This window comes from Cannabis sativa, chromosome 2 (genome assembly GCF_029168945.1).
Source record: "Cannabis sativa cultivar Pink pepper isolate KNU-18-1 chromosome 2, ASM2916894v1, whole genome shotgun sequence".
Taxonomy (NCBI): Eukaryota; Viridiplantae; Streptophyta; class Magnoliopsida; order Rosales; family Cannabaceae; genus Cannabis; species Cannabis sativa.
Genome location: NC_083602.1, coordinates 32,736,355 through 32,758,613, shown reverse-complemented (window position 1 = coordinate 32,758,613; position 22,259 = coordinate 32,736,355). Strand labels below are relative to the sequence as shown.

At 34.6% G+C, this 22,259-nt stretch overlaps 3 protein-coding genes across 3 annotated transcripts; 2 read left to right on the top strand and 1 right to left on the bottom strand.

The window, feature by feature from the left end:
* The first annotated feature begins 1,484 nt into the window (after positions 1-1,484).
* Positions 1,485-6,942, top strand: LOC115721277 (zeta-carotene desaturase, chloroplastic/chromoplastic). The gene is made up of 14 exons (XM_030650544.2): positions 1,485-1,984; positions 2,387-2,511; positions 2,735-2,869; positions 2,969-3,041; positions 3,204-3,277; positions 3,368-3,472; positions 3,628-3,872; positions 3,971-4,058; positions 4,251-4,293; positions 4,379-4,535; positions 4,643-4,771; positions 4,870-4,942; positions 5,039-5,203; positions 5,333-6,942. Exons 1-14 carry the CDS (start codon positions 1,819-1,821, stop codon positions 5,498-5,500), a joined length of 1,746 nt encoding a protein of 581 aa, XP_030506404.1. The 5' UTR covers positions 1,485-1,818; the 3' UTR covers positions 5,501-6,942.
* On the bottom strand, positions 5,754-6,876 carry LOC133029075 (DNA damage-repair/toleration protein DRT102-like). The gene has a single exon (XM_061110488.1). It carries the CDS (start codon positions 6,874-6,876, stop codon positions 5,938-5,940), a length of 939 nt encoding a protein of 312 aa, XP_060966471.1. The 3' UTR covers positions 5,754-5,937.
* Positions 6,943-11,079: 4,137 nt separating the features above from the next.
* LOC115718684 (uncharacterized) lies at positions 11,080-13,441 on the top strand. The gene is made up of 8 exons (XM_030647506.2): positions 11,080-11,222; positions 11,313-11,479; positions 11,662-11,759; positions 11,833-11,898; positions 12,008-12,090; positions 12,682-12,728; positions 13,023-13,101; positions 13,194-13,441. The coding sequence occupies exons 1-8, from the start codon at positions 11,142-11,144 to the stop codon at positions 13,281-13,283; spliced, it is 711 nt and encodes a 236-aa protein (XP_030503366.1). The 5' UTR covers positions 11,080-11,141; the 3' UTR covers positions 13,284-13,441.
* Positions 13,442-22,259: the final 8,818 nt, after the last annotated feature.

Genomic DNA, 22,259 nt, shown 5'->3' with positions numbered 1-22,259 from the left:
GTGTTCTCACGAACACTCCTAGTCCACGGGGCCACACCCAGAGAATGAAATCAATTAATAAAGTATCAAAAATTACAAAGACAATTGACTTAAACAAGTTTAGACTCCCTCTAAAGTATTGCCGCAATCCTTTGTAATCCACTTTATGAATCTGACTTCTTGAAACACCTTCAAGCCCGAACTCCCTTCGTCTTTGAAGTGTGAGTGCTTACTTCCTCCCGAAGTAAGGCTTCAACAAGTCTTCTCCCGAAGACCAAATGCTTACTTCCTCCCGAAGTAAGGCTTTACCAAGTCTTCTCCCGAAGACCAATCTCTTGTTCAGTCAAGTAGTTCTTCACAACCTCTAGGACAGAGTAAGAACAGAAATAAACAACAAGAACCTAGATGAACAACTAGGCTCTCAAAAAACAAAGAAACACTCTCTTCTCTCAGAAGATAAATGCAAAAAATGAATAATGGAAGAGGTGATTCGAATGGTTGCTCTCTAGGCTCTATTTATAGAACAAAGAAACCTTAGAGGCAACCACAAGTTCGAATCTACAGCTGTACAAGAACTTTCCTAAAGAAACACGATCTGCTACATCAGATTCGGATGCTGACGCAGCAGATCACACCAGAAACGGGAAACTTGCTATAATCGGGTCCGATCCTCTATCAATGCTTGATTCCCTTCCAAAAACAGATTATATATTCTGACTGTATCAAGATACAACCGAAATTAATAAGGAAAAGGCAATAATCAAAGTTTCCCTAAAAAAGACAACTTTCCAAAAGAGAATTCCTTCTCTTTTGAGAAGTTTTCAACAAAGGAAAGTTCAGCTGAAAGTGCAACTTTCCAAACAAGGAAAAGAGCAACTACAATCCGAATTTATAAGGCGAGAAATCGAATATGAATGCACAACAATCTTACCATAAAAGGAAAAATTATTTTGTCAACTAACTTGCCAAAAAAAGACTTTACAAACCCGACCAACTCGACTTTAGATTTTTTTTTTTAACTTTTTAATTTTTATAATGTATAACATAATTGATTAAATATACAATAATATAAAGTTATATATTTAACTGTTAATTTTAAAGTCATATATATTGTGTTGTGCTTTGGTAGAATCTAATATTTTTAATTTATCTTTTTAATTTTTATTGACTTTGACTCTGAAACAAAAAAAAAATTGGTCGGTTTGGGCGGGTTAACTCGATCAAACTGCCCAAATCATTAGTCGGTTAATAGATTTTTTTTTTTTTTTAAATTGAGCCGGTTGCACTTAAATTTTAACAATCCAAACTTTAAATTGAATTAGAAAATATATAGGATAAATCGTCCAAACCGACCGATGTACAGCCCTATAAATAACTGTATGAAAGTTTGTAATAGTGGTGTAACATTTTATCCATATTTGCTAGTGTAGCATCAAATAATCCACTCCCAAACCTTAATGGCGCACTTCCTAAAAAGAAAGAGCGACCACACTCAGAGTCACCACTTAATTTTTCTTCCTTGTTTGACTTAATTTATCTTTATTTTTTAAAGAAAGTACCAAAATCAATAATTTATTAACTTTCAAGGGCAGTCCAAACCTCACTCCTTCTTAATCGCATTACGTGTCTCGCTCTAAGCTCCCAATTAGCTGACAAATTTCCCAACCTGAGCATCTTCTCCTCCTCATATACTCAGATACCCTCTCTCTCTCGTTTATTGGGTTTAGATTCCGTTGTTTCCAACCTCTCTCTTCCTCTTGTTTACAGAGCCTGATGCCCCACTAACCCAGTAAGCTGTAGCTATAAAGGGCTAATTTTTGGTCTCTTCAAGCTTCACTTATGGCTTCTTGGGTTCTTTTACCGGCTTCATCCTTCACTGGAAATCGTTTGGAAGTTGCTGGGTTCGCTTCCTCTTCTCGTTCTTTTGTCAATTCGCTGAGGTCTCCTGGGTCCTTCTGTGTTCGCTCTTCATTGGACACTAATGTTTCTGACATGAGTGTAAATGGTAATTCTTTTCTCTCTTTTGGGGATATTGTCTTCTAAGATTAATGGGTTTTTATTCATTTTTATTTGTTATGTCATCCTTTATTAGAACGTGCACACTGAAATTTTTGACGGTTTGCACTATGAATTGATAAGTTATTCTTAATTTTTTCCGGGTTTGGAAGCAATTCCTTTGAATAAATTTTGTTGAAAATGGCTTTGTCATACGATCCAGTTTCACATCACTTATCAAATAATAGAGTTTATTATCATTTATTGATTAGTGATTTAATAAGTACTTGATCATGTAGTTGTGGTGTCAATAATAAAACAGAAGTAAAGACTGCATCTTTAGTTTAGGACAAACTTACTTACTGTTGAAATTTCTAGTTTAGCTTTACTGATTGGAGTTCTTTAAAACCAGCTCCAAAGGGGTTGTTTCCACCTGAACCCGAGCACTATCGAGGCCCCAAGCTGAAAGTGGCTATCATTGGTGCTGGATTGGCAGGGATGTCAACAGCAGTTGAGCTTTTGGATCAGGGCCACGAGGTTCACTTCCCTTTTTAACTCATTGCAGTGCTACTTTATTTTAAAGTCTTTTCCTTTTCTCTTCATTACTTGGATACAATAGCTCTCACAGCACTATGTTATCCCCCAAATTGAAATAATTGGAAGTTTGGACTTTTGACTATTCCAGAATGATTTTTTTTTCCTGTAATATGATTTTCTTATTGCAAGTACAGTAGTAATAAATGTAGTTGGGTTTCTTCAGGTGGATATATACGATTCAAGGTCATTTATAGGTGGAAAAGTAGGATCTTTTGTTGATAAACATGGGAACCACATTGAAATGGGACTTCACGTTTTCTTCGGGTGCTATAACAATCTTTTCCGGTTAATGAAAAAGGTGAATAAAGAAGTTGCAAGGAGTTACCTGTGTGTAGTAATCTTAAATTTAAGCATTTATGGCTTCTAAAAGTTTTATTGGATGCCCAATTAAATTTAGGTTGGTGCAGAGAAAAATCTACTTGTAAAGGATCATACTCACACGTTTGTGAACAAAGGGGGTGAAATAGGTGGTAAGTTCAAGTGCCCGACCTTATTTTATCAAGTCTTACCTTACAATTGTTACCGACTAATTTTTGTGCTCAAGATTTTTTGCTTTTTCAAAAGAATATAAATGGTACACTTGTATGCACTCTTAATTCTAAATGTACATCTCTCATTTCTTGATAAAACAGAACTTGATTTTCGGTTTCCGGTTGGGGCACCATTACATGGTATTAATGCATTTTTGACTACAAATCAGCTAAAGGTATTTCCTTATACCTGTTCAATGCCGTCTTACTTATCAGACCATTTTGAGTTGCTATGAACCTATTTTCTTAACATTTTCTATATGTAGACATATGACAAAGCTAGAAATGCTGTGGCTCTTGCCTTAAGTCCAGTTGTTAGGGCGCTTGTTGATCCAGATGGAGCCATGAGGAACATTCGAGATTTGGATAATGTAAGAACTCTATTCATCTTACTTTTATTCCATTTGTTGTGTGTATTCACCCACTTGATCCTTAGTTCATTACTACTGTAGTTCTCACAGTTTTTGGCTATCATCACTTTGTGCTTTAATTATGTATTTTGATTCTTTATTATCTATTTTCACAGATTAGCTTCTCTGATTGGTTCTTGTCCAAAGGTGGTACGCGTACCAGTATACAAAGAATGTGGGATCCTGTGGCATATGCACTTGGATTTATTGATTGTGATAACATCAGTGCCCGTTGTATGCTCACTATATTCTCATTATTTGCAACTAAGACAGAGGCTTCCTTGTTGCGCATGCTCAAGGGCTCTCCAGATGTTTACCTGAGTGGTCCAATAAAAAAGTATATTACTGACAGAGGGGGCAGGTAATATTGAACACCAGAAAACTTTAAATGGATTCTAATCATATTTTCGCCTTTTTGGGGTTATTGCTGAATTTCAATCATGTCTTCTACTGGTATAGGTTTCATCTTAGGTGGGGATGTAGAGAGATACTATATGATAAATCTGCTAATGGAGAAATCTACGTTAAAGGATTAGCCCTATCCAAGGTATCATGTCATTGTGTGTCTCTTTGGCATTTTGTAAGATTTATTGTTTGGATTAAGAGTTGACAACTCCTACTTTACAAGTGCTGTGTTGGCCAAGTAACTTGAGGCAAAATAACTCTTCTTTCTGAAGATTTTATTTTTCTTCCCGCTAACTGTTAAGCCTTAATAAATGTGTTCTTTTACTTATCTTAGGCCACTAACAAGAAAATAATCAAAGCCGATGCTTATGTTGCAGGTTTGTATTTTACTCTCTTAACCCCTGCTCATAATGTTGTTCATGTCATGTGATTATATTTTCTAAATCTGTTTATTTCGTTCAGCATGTGATGTCCCAGGAATCAAGAGATTACTTCCACAACAATGGAGGGAATCAGAATTTTTCAATAACATTTATGAGCTAGTAGGAGTTCCGGTTGTCACGGTGCAGCTTAGATACAATGGCTGGGTCACAGAGTTGCAAGATCTAGAACGGTCAAGGTGTTTTTCTCATCTATATCTGATTCTTTCACTTCATTGAGTCCTGTGAATAAGAGGACATAGGATTTGTTTAGTTTCTTTATAGCCAATTACTTATTGACTTTTAGGCAACTAAAGAAAGCTGCGGGATTGGATAACCTTCTTTATACTCCAGACGCAGATTTCTCGTGTTTTGCAGACTTAGCACTTGCTTCTCCAGCTGACTACTACATTGAGGGACAAGGTTCACTTCTCCAGTAAGCAAAACATTAATATTATTTTAGCAGTTAAATTTCCCAAAATTTAAAGTAATTCAACGACATGCTTAACTTTGACTGACTGATTTACCTTTCAGATGTGTTCTGACGCCCGGCGATCCTTACATGCCCTTAACTAATGAACAAATCATAGAAAGAGTGGCAAAACAGGTTATTGCCCTTTTAAAAAACTTTTATTTGGTCTCGTTTAGGTTATTACAAATCATCATAGTGTTATCTGTTTACTGATGATTTTCCTTACTCCAGGTTTTAACTTTGTTCCCATCATCCCAAGGGTTAGAAATTATTTGGTCATCAGTTGTCAAAATTGGGCAATCTCTTTACCGAGAGGGCCCTGGTAAAGATCCATTCAGACCTGATCAGAAGACCCCTATACAAAATTTCTTCCTAGCAGGCTCGTATACAAAACAGGCAAGTTTCTCTTTCATTGAAAATGGTTGATTGCAGCAGCATATATTTCATAACAACAAGTAAATTGGTTTAAATGACACTCTTTTTAACAAAAAAAAAAAAAAAAATGCTTGCATCCATCTTATACAGGATTACATAGACAGTATGGAAGGAGCAACATTGTCTGGCAGACAAGCTTCCGCGTACATATGTAACGCTGGTGAAGAATTGGTCGCACTGCGGAAGAAGCTCTCCATTGATTTTGACGATCTCCTTGAAGAAGCTTCCAACACTACTGACGAACTTAGTCTTGTTTAAATCATCATATGAGTGATTATTCATTAACTTTGAGCATTACGCCAAACCCACCCACCTCATATTGTCAAAGATTAGGTGTGGTTATATGGCAACAGAGTTACAATACATTCGTTCATCTTGTATGTATTATTTTGTAACATAGCAAAAAAATGTAAGTTTTAGAGTCTCATTCGAGTCATGGAACCATTCTATGATATATCCTTCTTAATCAGAAGATCAAATATAGTACAACAAAATGCACACGCACCAGATGTTATTCAAAGACAAATAACTTGTTTATTCATCCAAAATACTCATAATAACTTGTTTATTTATTATACATTATACAACATCAGCTTCATCAAAATACTCAAAAACCCTTTAAAGAAACAAACTTTAAAACCCTTAAAAGAAACCAACTTATACTTACAGACTTATAGTAGCATATTTGGATTGTTTTATTTGGACCCGTTTTCAGATTCTTTTTCAATAGCTTTCTTTGCAGTCTCAAGATCTTCATCGAAGAACATGTCCCAATGGCCATCCCACTTGATGAAAAACTCAGTCTCTTCGTGATACTGGACTCTATGAACATCCCCAGCAGGAGTGAACAAGTAATCCCCAATGGTCAGATCAAACCTTTCCTTCTTTGTCAAATTCCACACAGTCTTCTTTCCTTCGGTCACCACCAAATCGTGCCCAAAGGTGTGGTGGTGAGCAGGCTCAACGCTCCCGGCTTTGAACCTCACTATCGCCGAAGTAGGAGTTTCTCTTAAGATCTTCATCGACCCACCGGGTATCATGTCGATCGGCCCAAGGACCCGACTCTTCACCAAATTACAAATAGAGCAAGTGGAATCTTCAATTTTAGGGAGTTCAGCACCGATTTTTGGCATCTCCGTCAGGGAATTTTCAAAAAAAGTTTTAATCTCCTCCGGCCAGGGCTCGTTCCCGGAGGCAGGGCACGGCGATGCGAAGGGAGTCTTGAGCCACGTGTCAAGGATTTCGATAGCGGATTCCGGAGAAGTCGACATGCCGGAGACAGCTAGGACATTGGAGTTGTTGATTGATCGGGCGTTAAGAGCCTCTGAAGGCGTGAGGCAAGTGGCGGCGATAACGCCTGGGAACTTGTTGGCGAAGATGGCGACGCCGACACCGGTGCCGCATGCGAGAAGGCCACGAGTCTCGACAGCTTTGGAATCATCGGAGGACGCAGTAACGGCGGAGGAGATACGGCGGCCGACGTCAGCGGCGACGGAGTAGTAGGAAGAAGTGCCGAGGTCCTCAACTTGGATGTTGAGGGATTGGAGGTGGGCGACCAAGACGTCCTTGAGGTCGCAGCCGAAGGAATCGGCACCGGTGATGATCTTGAGGGTCTTGGCGGTGGAATTGGCCATAGGAGCGGCGTCGGAGGAGGTTGGAAACTTGGAAGTGAGGGAGTGAGTAGTGGTAGTGGTAGTGGTAGTGAGTGAGCGAGGAATACGAGGATCTTTTATTTTTTTGTTGATGCTGGCCGAAATGAATTTGGACCTATGATTGGCCTATTGGGACATTATCTCCCTAAGCCCCTGTTAGGACCATTTAATATCTAATACTCTACCACACAAAATTATCAAATAATATACAGTGTGTGTATTTATTCCTCCTAATACCATACACTAGTATTTTAGCAAATCTCATAACACAATTCATAAAGATTTGTTCTATTGGTTGATAAAAATTGTTCCATTAAAACCTAACGCTTATATATACATTTATATTTTGGATAATTGTAATAGATACATGTGTAACATTTACAAAAAATTTATACGTATACTTAGGTTGTCCATCTAATTGGCAAGACACGTGTCACTACCAAATACGTGATACATGGGTGACGTGGAAAATTATAGAAGGTTAATGGATAATTTTTCCCCTTCAACTTTGACATTACTAAATCGTGCGCCCTGAATTTTTTTTGATGTTAAAAATTCCTCTCGAACTATTGAGATTGTTAAATTTAAAGACTTTTGTCTAATTTTAGTAAAAAAATTCTAACATGGATGAAAGTTCAAGAGGCATGATTTAGTACATATCAAAGTTTGAGGGGCATGATTTGGTAGATATCAAAGTCTGAGGAGCATGGTTTAGTACATTAACAATCACTGAAACAGTAAAATTGAATGAAATTAGACAAAAGTCCTTAAATTTAACAATCTCAATAATTCAGGGGGAATGTTTAACGGCCAAAAAAGTTCAGGGGGCACGATTTAGTACATGTCAAAGTTCGGGAAGAAAAATTACTAATTAGCCATTATAAAATGAGGTCCACATAAATCCCCCGAGCAAGTTTGATACTATTGCTTGATTATGGCTAAGACCAAAAGAGGCAAGTGCTTCCTGGTCCTGAACATGGTGAACCCGAACTATAGATAAGCCTTGAGAGGAAGTAACCTTTCTTCTAAGGACAGTCTCGGATATGTTGACCTTTTGGATAACTTTACTATTTAAGGACAAAGTAATCTCTAATTGATCCAGGATGATTTCTTATGTGGAAAACATGTTCGATCAATACAACAGGGATTACCTCGTTACTTATCTAAAATAGAAAGACATTGTAACTTATTCCTTCCATACATAATGTTGACCTCAAATTTATCAACTGACAGCGGAACCTTATTAATGACAGACAATCATAACGTGTAAATTGTAAAAGTAAATAATAACGGCGACACATTAATTTATAGAGGTTCGACCCCCTTGTTTTACGGATAATGACCTACTCTTTTTTTGTTGTATCAAGTCGAGAGATAACACCACGTAGATTACAGGCTTTTACCTCGTTATTTTTAGCTATGACTCTCCTTGAATGTCACAATGGAGCTGATGTATGACAGATTTTGAACAAATGAGATGAGAAAATAAACTAAGTGTCTAGTAAATGGAAAGTGGCGTGTGAGATAGAAAGAGAGAGAGAGAGAGAGAGAGTGCTCTAGGGCTTGAGGGACATAGAATTCAGGTCCCTTTTCACTTTGCCTAATGCCATTTATATAGTTTAGGGCTTACAAAAGATCTATATTCAAGTAAGTAAATTTTCCTTAAAAATAGGAAAAACCACTCTTTTATCATATATTAAAGTTACAAAAATAACTAATTAATATCCCTAAAAGATAGGTTGACAATTTGGGGTTGAATCCCTACTTTAGTGGGTTGTTGGAGCTGTCATATAACTGAAACCGAGTTGTGACCCGTCTAGAAAGATGGCTCTGGAGCTCACCTTTTAACCCAAACTCCCTTTTTATGCCCATTCCTCGTGTTGGCTTGCCTACCCTTTTCCTAGGGGCTGGCCGACACATGAACTACCTTGGCCGGCCACGGTGTGATCCGGCCAGACCTCCCTGGTTGGCCATTTTCCTGTAACTTGATCCTGCCTGAGTATCTAGATCCCATGTCAATTGATGTGTTATGCATGGTAACTTTGCTCACCTATTGACACACTATATTCCACGTGGCCTTAGTCTTGCCTACGTGGACATGACACGTCATGTGGGTGAAAATTGAGATAACATTTTCTCCCCAAGTCCCAGTGTGGACGTCTGTGCAGATAGGGATTTTTCAACTCTGGCTCTAGCAGTTAATGTTGGGTTTTGTGCCCTAAATAAAATTTATTTCAATATAATCAGATTTACTAATTAATAAAGATAAAAAATCACTTTTTATGTTGCATGGTTCAGATGATTTATTTCATGATTGTTTAATGTATAAATTCTATTAAGTCCAGAACATATGTATTTGTTCATGATTATAGTATCGTCAGCACAGTGGAATATAATCATGATTAGATGTTCAAAAGTTTAATTTCTTGATTTGTCAGTTCACTAGATTTAGACTGGCATGATAATCAGTGATAGGTATACTTACACCTTGGATAAGTGTTATGTCCTTTCCAGGGCATTGGCAAAGTTTACCAGTATCGGATGTATGGAGTATACATTAGAAGGGACCGATATTGAACTTAGATAAGATATCCTAAACTTGCCGTTATATCTTTCTAAGTCAATATCAATGGTTGATCTTAGGTCTATGGATCTTAATTCTGACATGGTTAGGTTCGATCTCAAGAGTGTTATTTGTGTTCTTTGATTTGTTAGTTAAGCCCACCTTTTGGTCTGGGTGATGCGTACATTTTGGGAACATGATAGTACAATTGAGTGGGAGCGCTAATCATAGATATGGAATCTATAATTTCTATCTGGACATAGAAGTGAAACGATGATTTCCTTCGAGCTTGGCTGAATAAAGATAAATGATTGAGATCTCATTTCAGTAACCATATCAAGATTAAGATCCATAGACCTAATATCAACCATTGATATTGACTTTGAAAGATATAACGGTAAATTTATGATATCTTATCCAAGATCAATATCGGTTCCTTCCAATGTATACTCCATACATCCGATACTGGTAAACTTTGTCAATGCCCTGGAAAGGATATAACACTTATCCAAGGTGTAAGTATACCTTATCCCTGATTATCATGCCAGTCTAAATCTAGTGAACTGACAAATCATGGGAATTAAACTTTTGAACATATAATCATGATTATATTCTACTGTGCTGACGACACTATAATCATGAACAAATATATATGCATATATTTACATATAATTCTGGACTTAATAGAATTTATACATTAAACATAATCATGAAATAAATTATGTGAACCATGCAGGATAAAATCGATTTCTGATCTTTTATTAATTAGTAAATTTGATTATATTGAAATGAGTTTTATTTAGGGTACAAAACCCAACAGAGCCCATGATGGCTAGGACAAAATAGATGTGTCTTAGGGAACCTCCTTGGGACCCTCACATTGTTGAGTTGATGACGAGAGGGAGGGTCTGTCATGTAGAAGAGGTTGAACAACCTCAAGCTAACCAGCTAGGGGCTGGCCAGATTAAGGAACTTATGGCTGAGCAGCCCATGGCCGACCAGGATGAGGAGACCTCGACCGATCATGATAGTGAATTTGATATTGAGCAGGCTAAACCTACTGCTGGACCAAGTAGTGCTAGGAGGCAGTACAAGACTTGTACCATGGTTTTGGGATATCCCTTCGGCTCTTATGATGATGTCGGGCGGCCTTTGAATTCCCAGGGTCATCTGTCAGAGTTCAGGATCAACCATGTTTGTAACGCCTTGATACTTAGACGCGCTAGAGTGAGTTTCTAATTAATGTGCCACCTTTGCTAATTAGAGGGTTTTTCTCATAAATCATGCCAAATTAAAATTTTGATTTAAAATTATTAAACTTTGTAAACATATATATAAAAAATGCAATTAGTAATTTTTATAAAAAAAATGTTATTTAACTTTTCTTATATTAAAAATAGTACTATAATTCTCACTCTAATTAAAATCAAATTTCAATTCAAGATTTTCATTACGCACACTAAACAACAATTATACGAAAGTTGATGATAATATGCATATTTGGTAAATTAATAATTAAAATAATAAAATTATAAAATTACAGATCAAAATAGCAAAAACCAGTAAAGATAGAGTGTAGTGCAAAATTATATCTATATTTTTTATTAGCTCAATAAAAATCCCATAATATATTGTAATTAAATTGGTACGAAAATAATTGAGAAATAATGGAACTCCATTGGAAATGGCGGCATTCTTATACACTCCACAAGCTTCTCTATCTCCGCTTCCAACCATACAATTCAGGCTTAGCCCCAGACCCCGGGTAATGTATACACTATTACTGTACACAATCTTCTGCTCTCTATTTTCATCATCACCTTCTTCTTCTTTCTAATCTCGCTGGTAATGGCAGCCAATTGGTGTGATTAAGCACAGCACCCGGTGTTTCTCAAGTGACCCAGATAACAATACTGGTAAATCCTACAAGACTCAGACTGAGACCCCTCAAGTTTTGAAAATTGTGGTCAGTGGAGTCACGGAGCTTCTCAGACTCCTCTCCTTTTCCCAACAGTCTTCTAGGTACTTTTCCTGTCTTTACCCACACACTTTTTCTGATTGGTTCTTGAGAAAATGCAAGGAAAAAGAACAAAACTTTGGAGATGGGATCCAAGATTAGTTCCAAATTATCTTTATTCACGTTTTTTTTTTTAAAAAAAGTTACAATACAAACATAACGTTTATCTATGCATTTTTAACTACAGAGTGACCGAGAAACAAATAGATGAGTTTTCAGCTTCAAGTGTTGATGATGTACTCTCCATACTCCAATCTGATTATCAGAATGCTTATTTCGTTACAGGTACAATTTTTAATTATATATAAACATATAAATTTTTCTTTTATTAGTTGTCTTATATTTTTAAGTTTCATAGGGATTTTTTCTTCTGCAATTTATGCTGAGGACTGTATCTTTGAAGATCCAACTATTAGATTTCGTGGTAAGAAAAGTTCATTTTGACTTTATTAACATTAGCATCACATAAATATGAGTAATTAAAACTTGCCAATCAATTGATTCTACATTGTCTTTGATGGCTTTCTCTCCAGGTAAGGAGTTGTATTCCCGCAACTTGAAATTGCTTGTTCCTTTCTTTGACTCTCCATCTATTGGATTGGAAAACATTGAGAAGGTAGTCAGTCACTCCTTTTAGGTTTGCACTTGATTATCATATTACTAATTGGTATAGTTTTGATATTCTTGCCATAACACAACCAGAAAGAAATCAAGCTAGTGATCTTAATTTGTTAAATCTTAGTCCATCAGAGACTGAAACAATGTGCTGCTTCACATAGAAAAGACAAGACAATCAGACTCTTCCCATGTTTCAATTTCCTTAATTTGCACCATTCCCTTAAATCAAATGTAGAGTTTGGCATAGAAATAATCTTTTTAAGGAAAAAGTCCATCTGGGTAGTTGATGCTGTCAACTCACCTCCTGCTATTGATGCTCAAGCACTCTTTTTGCTCTTTTGGCACTTCCAAACTCTGCTCACTCTACTGACCAATTGAGCTATTTATAGTCCATACGGTATCAAAGTAGCAGGCCACTTCAAGTCCTTAGGGGACTTAACCAAATCTGGTGCATGACCGAGCAACAACATGATCTCACTGTGGCTGCTCAAGGCTTCTGCGCCAGCATGGCTGCACGACCAAACTAACAAATTTCAAGACATTATAGTAGTAGATTGTTGTTAATTTGTTGTAATGCTAATCACTGCAGGATCTCTCCTCCGAAACAACATTTGTGGTAGCAAAGTGGAAATTAAGGTACTTATAACTTGGTCTATTTTCATTTTTACTTTTAACTTACACATTACAATAAGTTTGAATGCAGCATATGATTTATATATCACCAGGATAAACTGTCAAAAAGATAATAACGACAATAGTTATAATAAATTGAGGATAAAGAAGGCTTTTTTGTGTGTCCTAATCCATTTCTGCCAATCAAATGAAAATGCTATTGAGCCTGCCACTGCAGACTCTAGTCTCTACTATAGAACATTGTACTTGTGCCTTCGATATAGCTACAGCCTACAATCTAACTTATCTGCTATGCAGGACCTACCTGAAGCTTCCATGGAGGCCTCTTATTAGCATCAACGGAAGTACGGTCTATGAATTAGACGGCGAATTTAAAGTACATTTTCATAAACTGTTTTTCTGTTATACAATGTTACTGTATTGATCATTAATTTATCAGTGATTGCTTTATGTTCATTTACTTGACAGATTGTAAGGCATGCTGAGAGTTGGAGTGTTTCTGCACTTGAAGCAATTGGCCAGATATTTACACCTACCACTGAACAGCCTGATGACTAACATAATTAATTTATTATTATTAATTGTTGATCGTGATTAGTATAGTAACAAAAAAGTAAATATAACGCTTGCTTATATCTGATTTGTATGTTTCTGTGAAATATTTTACTATTTTTACATTATGGTTTATAAAGGTCGTTTTGTTGTTAATATAATCATATATAATGATGTTATGTTTAGTTTTTTTGATTAGTTTAAGATATTAAGCGGGTCCCTATAGCAACTTATAATTAACGTTGCGTTTGTTAGTGATGGTCTAAGAGCAACTACAGTGAGAATATGGGCAACGTTAATTTTTTATTATATTCCTTTTAAAAAAAAGGGTTAATCAAAACTAGAGAATCAAACACAAGAATTACCTACTTAAATCAAATGCTTATGTTATTGGGGATTGTTCAACTAACTTAACCTAAATGCAATTCTTATCTTGTATAATCTTATTTAAAACCATGTTTTGTTTGAAGATAGCTCAACTAACTTAAGCCATCTTCAGGGATGATTGGCTTTGTAAATGTAATCCATCACAATTTTCCTTCATGAAGTTCAGGAGTGCCATTTTTTATTTTCTTTCTTTTTTTTCATTATTAGGAAAGAGATAAGCATGTACATTTGTAATCATTATAAAGAGCATAAACAAATCGGTAAAAGAGGACATTTATTTTTATTTTTGACTTTAATGAGGAGCTGGCAAAATGGGTTTATGTGATAAAGGGTAAAGCTTTTATTGGAAAGACTAATGGAGCATATACATGTATGAATTGATAGTTTATATACTTTATATATGGATAGAGAATCCAATGAGGTAGGATTGGTTTGGAGCAGTACTTACAACTGTGCGCGTGCATGGCTTTTCTGTTCTTATAATGTTTACCCTTTTTTGGGTTTTGTTAGTGAACTTTCAAAGGTTTGGTATTAAGTCATTCATCTTGTGAGTGAAGTGGGGTCACATGAATCTAGAAGACTTTGAATTCGTATATATTTATATGAAGAAGAATGACCTATATATAATTATATTTGAATGTTGATCCAAGTTCAGTTTGAGCATGTCTATTTTTGTATGGTTACGTTTGGTTTGGTTGTCTTTTTTTTTTTCATTTTCTCTTTTAGTCTTTTTTCTAAACAAATTCAAATACAACCATTAGCTGTTGTCCAAACTCTCACCCAGGTTTCGCGAATGTTTAAAAGTCAATGTTACGTGCTTCATCCATTTCTAAATTCAAAAGCATATACTAGAATATACAATATATCCATGGATACAGTCAAATATTTTATCCAAACAGTATATATTATTTATTTATTAAAATATTTTCTATTGAACTTTGACAATATACTACTGTAATTCCTACATTTAAATCTGAAAATGGCGTGTTTAAAAAGCTATATTATCAAAATTTTATTTTTTCTTTCTTAATTTAAACTTTTAAATCTCCATACATCAATTCTTTTACTAATTTAATTAAAGAGATTTTTTAATTTTTCTATGTTTTATTTATAATTTTACAGCCTAAAATTTTTAGGGATTTTTTATTTTTACACTTTAAAACAATATTTTTTGCATTTTTACGAAATTCTACATAAAAACTCATATCATAACTAGTGTTGCAACCTAAATTGCAACAAAAAATCGTATAGAAACTCCTATTGAAATTAGCGCTGCAACCACTTTAGAAATTCAAACCGTAAATTTGAAAAAAAAAAAAAAAGAAGTTAAAATATAGTATATGAGGTAATTTCCCAAATTTTTATTTACAAAAATATGATTTTAAAGTTTTAAAATTACAACAATACGATTTTCTCAAAAACAACAAAAAACCAACCTTACAAAAACTATAAAACAACCAAAACAACGAGAAAACCAACATCGTGACAACTATAAATAAACTATAAAACAACTAAAAAAGAATATCGAACAGTTTACTAAAATCCGTATTTTTATAAAGAAAAATGTTAAACCATAAAAATAAAAATTTATCTGTATTAACGTATTTTTGTATTTTTTTCTTCAATTTTTTGATTAAATATGTAAAAACTTCTTATTTAAATATTATATTTTTGAATATATACATAAATATTGTTTATATAAACAAAAAGTAATTAATTAAACAAGATAAAAGAATAAATTGTTTGTTTTACATTTTTAGCTATTTTAGGGTACTTGTTAGAAATATTCAAAGTTTGATGTTGTTTACCGAGATCTTTAGAAGCCGATTAAGAAATAGATTAAGGTTAAAGAAGAATAAATTAAAGATAATGCAACAAGAACTTTTACGTAGTTGGGGCGTTAATGATCCAGTCCACGAGTCAATATTATTAAGCTTGAAAAGCTAGAGAGTATTTTTACACGAGAATGTTCTTGCCAAACTTCAAGAACTCTAATCTTTAGCCCTTAAGTTGTGAAATAATTTTAGAACCCTTTACATGAGGGGGTAATGTTATATTTATAGGCTTGAGTCGGGTTTATGGGTAAAATTGAAATATGTTAACTAAACCCACTAATGGAGCAAAATACAATTGATATTAACTTTGGGTTGGTTAGGTAAGAGTTATTTTACGAGATAACGGTCATCGTACGAGTGGGGACCCTTTTGATGGTGATAGGTTTCGTGCATAGCTAAAAGTGTACAATAATGTCAGAGAATATGGCGTTGGACAAAAAGACATGCTTTTTTTGATGGTGCACGCACACCTTAGGTCTTATGTAGGGGACAAACCTCTGACATGGTGGGACCCTATGTCTGGAAGATGTCGCGTAGGATGGTTTTTAGAGGTTTCCAATTATCTCTTCATTTGCCCATTCTGGATTATCTCATGAAGGAATCTATATTCACTTAGATGGACCTTTCATCTTCTAGACAGATGGTCCTTCCAAGACCAAAATGGTTTGACTTTAACATGCCTATAATTTGGACTTGTGTCCGCATCCAAAGCTAGAGCAGTAACCCGACTTTGTTGTTAGTTAATCCATTAACTTAATTAAACCTATGAAAAGGGCACGTCTTGGTTAATTTTAGGTCTTGGAAGTACACGTGTCATTAATCTAGAAACATGGATAATATTTACCCCCAATCCTTAGGGGCTTGAGAATCATGAAGGATTCCAGCTTCCTTCTGGATTCAGTGATGAATGTAGAACCCTGAATGGGTTTGGTCCTTTGGAATTCCAAGGCAATATGTTGTGGAAACATGCGAACCCTTCATTTTCACTAAGGAAACTACACATGTCATGAATCATTTGGTTCATTCGTGTATGTGTCATGAATCCTTTTACCAATATATCATCCACATAAGCTTCCATGTTTTTTCCCAAGACATCTTTGAACATTTTATTTACTAAACGTTGATATGTTGCTCTGGCATTTTTGAGCCCAAAGGGCATCACCAGGTATCAGTACACACCTTTTTTTGTTTGAAAGTTGGTGTGTTCTTGATCCGGTACATGCATTTGATATGATTGTATTCGAAGTATGTGTCCATCTAACTTAAAAGTTCATTTCTAGATATGGCGTCCACCATTTGGTCAATCTGTGGAAGCAAAAAACAGCCCTTTAGACATGCCCTGTTGAGGTCTATAAAGTTGATGCACATCCTCCAGGTCCCATTTAACTTTGGAGCCAAAGTTGGATTGGAAAGTCATACCAGATATAAAGCTTCCCTAAGGAACTCCATAGAAGTCAATTTCTCAACTTGTTCCTTTACAACTTTCAAGCGTACCAAATCTATTGGTCTTCGCTTTTGTCGGATTGGATTTGTGTCTAAGTCTATGTTCAAAGCATGGCCAATTACATGGGGACTGATTCCCATTATATATGCATGGCTCCATGCCAAGATACCTTGGTTCTTTGTCACTTTTGACACAATTTATTCTTTTACTGTTAGAGGCAGGTTCCTTCCTACTTTAACGACTTTAGTGAGATCCATTTCTCTAATGCAGACTTCTTCCACATCCTCCAATGGCTAGATCATTCTCTCAACTCCCACTTAGGGATCCAATTCGTCTTCTTCCCAGACTACCCCATGTGCTGGCTAGACAGGTGCTTTGGGATTTGGTTATAAGTGCTGGATGGAAATTATTGCTTTGAAATCTACCAGAACGGGTCATCCTATAATGGCATTTTAGGTGGTTGGATAATCCACCACGATAAATGTGCAATATTTAAATGTAGAGGAAGTATTGCTTCCAACTATATCACCATTCAAAGTAATTTAGAGTTAGATCTTCTCCATGGGTAGTAGAGAATCTCTGTTGAAGTCTTGAAGCTGGATCGAGTAAGGCACGAGGTTCGCTTTAATTAACCCAATGGCCTGGAAAGCGATTTTAAATAGGAAGTTGACTGAACTCCCATTATCCACCAAAATCTGAGATACTCTTTTGCTAGCGACCTGAGCCTTGATCACCAATGGGTCATTGTGGGAGAAGTACACGTGTCTAACATCTTCTTTTATGAAGGTAATTGGCAGATTTAACATCCACAACCTCTGTGCTAGTGTCTGTACTAGAGCACACATTTCTCCTTCCTACTCAAGCTCATTAAGATACTTCTTTTGAGCGTTCCTAGTGCTTCCAACAATATGTTGCCCTCTGGAAATAGTTGCAACATGACCATCCACCTAAGGTGGAGCGACACTTGGGGGATATGGATTCCCTAGTCTGGGATCTTGTGCATTTTTAGGTGTCTAGCCGTTTAGGACCCTCTGAGGGGCATGCATTCCTGGATCTTGTTGGTAAACCACCCTATGGAGGATTTATTGCTCTACACTGTCTGAGATATTCCAACTGTCCCTAGGCTACCCTCTATCCCGTATAGATAATCAGGATCCTTACTCATTCGGAGAGATGTCCATTCTTGATCAAATTCTCCATTTCATCCTTCAAACAATCACACTCATTTCTTGTATGCCCGACATCACCATGGTATTCACACCTTTTTTTGGATCTCTTTTGTTTTTATCTCCTTTGTACATTTGAGGTGACTTCCTGTAATGAACCGTGTTGCAGCAATCAGTTGGCTTGGTAAACATTCTCATGAATGTCTACTAGGTTGGTATGTTCAGGATACTGGGCTTCATACCCTTTCCTTACTTTCTTCGGAGCTTCACTTCGACTTTGACTCTTTCCACTTCTCTTGCCTCGAGACTGCCTTACGCCTGACTTTAGAACTTCTGTTTGTTGGTGTTAGAATTTATGTCCTGAAAAGCCTATAAAGATATTTATGATTATTAATGAAGAGTAAAAATTTTGATTTATGCAAGAATATTAAATTATTAATATTTATTATTGAATAATTTATATATAAATATCAAAATATTTATTATTTATATATGAGGTTGTGACTAGTTGTACAGAGAACTAAGATCACTTAGCTATGAATAAAACAGTCAGCAATATATTAAAGTTATGAAATCTTTAATCAATGGTTGTTAGTACGGTTCATTAATGCATGTTCTTCGGTTCAAGTAATCTTGGTTTAGATTACTAATGTAGTATGACATCGAAGTGAAGGTGTTGTATATAATGGAAATTATATATGACAAGGAATGATATGAATGAAGTTATCTTTATCTAACATGTTGTTTACTAGAAGACCTAATTCATATCATAACAATTATCAATAGTAGATCGGCCTAAATCCTGAGTAGTCATGAATTCGTGTTCATGTTATTAGTTTCTTTAATTTACTCGTTGAAGTTTCTTAGAGAAGATGATTCTTATAACTTCTTTTTTAGGAATCTAATAATGTGATGGTTGGGAACATGATCTAAAATTATAGAATCCTGACCTTTCTAACAGATCAAATGTTAGTTCTCTTTAAGTGTTAATTTTAGAAATGTAAAGTTGTGCACAAATTTAGATGGGATCTAAATTATACTTCCACTAGTGAATTAATGGTACTAAAGGATAAAGAGGTAATTATAAGGGTAAAATAATAAAATGACCAAAACTAATTATGAACCAACACATAGATGGTTAATCACTAGAATTGATTATATCGATGGACACTACAGTTAAACTCAGTAAATATAATTCTATAATTACTAATAGTTCAATTTCATATTTATAGTGGAGTAATCATGGAATTAATAAACAAAAATTATTTGGTTGATGAGACTCAATAAATAATCTAGTTCATTGGAGCTCAAAATTATAGGTCCATGGTCCTCAAATCACCACCTTGAAACAATGTCGAGGGAAGGATAAAGAGTTGTATAATGTTGTTCGGTTAGCAAAATAGTAATTATTTATTTTTGTAATAAATAAATAATTTTTCAAATTAATTAAATAGGAAAAAGACAAAAGTTGTTAAGATAAAATTTGTCAAGACAATATTTATTGAGAAAAAAGTTGTTATGACAAAAGACATCACTCTTGTCCTAAATAAGACATTGTAGGCGTCTACCTCTATTGTAGGGTGTCCTTATTGGTTTTATCTTTTTCGGTTAATTAATTAATTAGTTAATTTAATTAGATAAATTTGAAAAGTAGTTAAAAATATTTCAAAGTAGTTGAGATATTCTCTTAAGTAATTGAGAGATTCCTTCATAAATGTCGTAAACCAAATTTGGTTATATATATTTATTTAAATAATTAAATATGACTTAATTAATAAGGATTTAACTACTACAAATAGAAGTCTGATTTGAGAAATTAGATAATAATATTCAATAGGAATTTTCAAAATTACATGAGAAAAAGAAAATAGTTTTCTCTCTCAAAATTATTCTGATTAATGTGTTGCAAATTTTAACAAGAAAGCATTATACACTTTATCCTAATTGCCCACACTATTCCATGTGTGTGGTGGATCAATTTGGAAGATAATGGTGCGAGTTAATTTGCATCATCCTTATTATTTGGATTAAAGAATACAACATATGAGAAGTTTTGAGGATACCCTAATAGTCACTAAGAGGCATATATTCTTAACTTATATTTTATGTTCAGATTTAATGTATACACATCTAGAGATCTATTGGCTATGATATAATGATAATCAGATAATATGAACTCTTCTATTGTGTACCTGATTTAATACCATAAAAACCAACTGTTGGTTTGTCTGTGTCTATTCAGGAGTGACATTGCATCCGATTTATGTCACTCCAAAATTGGAGAAATTTTTCTGTGAAGGTGAATACCATGAGGCAGCGGGTCCATAGATAGTTAGAGTTGTATACTAGGTTTTGCGAGGTATGATAGACGGAATCGAAAGATGCAGTGCATATGCAAAATTACTGACATTGATTGAAGGTGTCGAAGCCACCCCAAAAGCTTGAGTATAAGCATCTTCCAAATTAATAAAACCTTGGGCCCTTGTTAAAAAATCTTACAAAGTCATAATCCTTGTTGTAATTTTTCCTAGGGTCATTCTCATGACCTTCCTACTCATCTTTGTCTATGGAGTCATCATCAACGTGTTGTTTGTTGTGTTGGTCCCCACGATGCGGATGACTACCTACCTCTAATGCTTTCCTGCCCCTACGGCACCCGCCTCAACATTTGTCGGGGGAGCTGGTTCTCATTGTTGTTGGCAGCATTATCTCTACCTTATAGAGCAGGTGGTTTGACCATTGCTTTTCGGGTTGCAACCATTGTTGTAAATGACAACTATGGTAAAATTTCTTCAAGTTCTTAATGAAAGCACCAAAATATTTCCTGAGATTTTTTGAAATTGATTAAAAAATAGATTAAGCTTAAAGAAGAATAAATTAAGGATAATGCTACAAGAATTTTATGTCGTTGGGGCATTAATGAGCTTTAGTCCATGAGTCAATTATTAAGCTTGAAAAGGTAAAGAGTATTTTTTTTACATAAGAATGCTCTTGCCAAAGTTCAAGAACCCTATGTTGGGATTTTATGCCCTAAATAAAACTCATTTAAATATAATCTTATTTTCTATCAATAGAAGATTAAAAGTCATTTATGTTTACATGTAAGATTCATGTTTGTGGTTCTAATATATAATTTCTGTTAAATCCAAAATATATAGTTATTCAAAATTACAATGATGTCATCACAATAGAAAGTAATTATGATTATATGCTTCAAAGTTTTTAGTCTCATGATTTATCAGTGCACTAGATTTACACTGATGTTATAATTAGCGATAAAGTTTACTTACACTTATATAAGTGGAATGTCCTTTCCAAGGCATTAGTAAAGTATACTAGCATCAGATGTATGTGTTTAACGCCCAAATGTGACTTCCACTAGCGGTGGTTGTAGTATAGATCGGGCGGTCGATTCCACAGGAAGGTGATTATGGACAAAAGCGTTAGTAGAAAAATAAAAACAAAAGGTTAATAATAAGTGATAATAGTAACCAATGATTTTGTGATTTTTAATTTGATAATAAATATTAAAAGAAAGAAAATAGATGTGTAATCAATAGTAAAAGAGAGAAAGGCTTCAAGAATCATCCATATGCTTGTTTAGCTATTTTGTACCCTTGATTCACTAAGTTGATACAAATGATGTAACATTAAAGTTTATTATATTTTGAGTATACAAGTTCTTAAAAATAAAAGAAATAATTTAATCTTATGTAGAACCTAGAAATGACATTATACATCAAGCAATAATGCAATAAAAGATTAAATATAAAACTAAACATCAATATTATTTTTACTAAATAGTAACACATAGAAAGAGCATGACTAATCCTATATATTTTTAGTAAAAATAATGACAAAGAGATAGAGATGGAGATGGAGGTGATAGTGAAGGAAATGAACATTAATATTACTTTTATTAATTTTTAGACACATAGGGAGAGCATGACTAAACCTATATATCATTTAACTAAAAGTAAATAAAAATGAACATAAAAGATAGAAATGAGCAATACTACCATTACTATAATCACTAAATAAAAATATATAAAAAGAGCATGACTAAGTCTATATATATATTTGGTATATAATAGCATAGATAGTATAGATGGAAGAAGAACATAATAATAAAAGTGGAATATGAACTTGC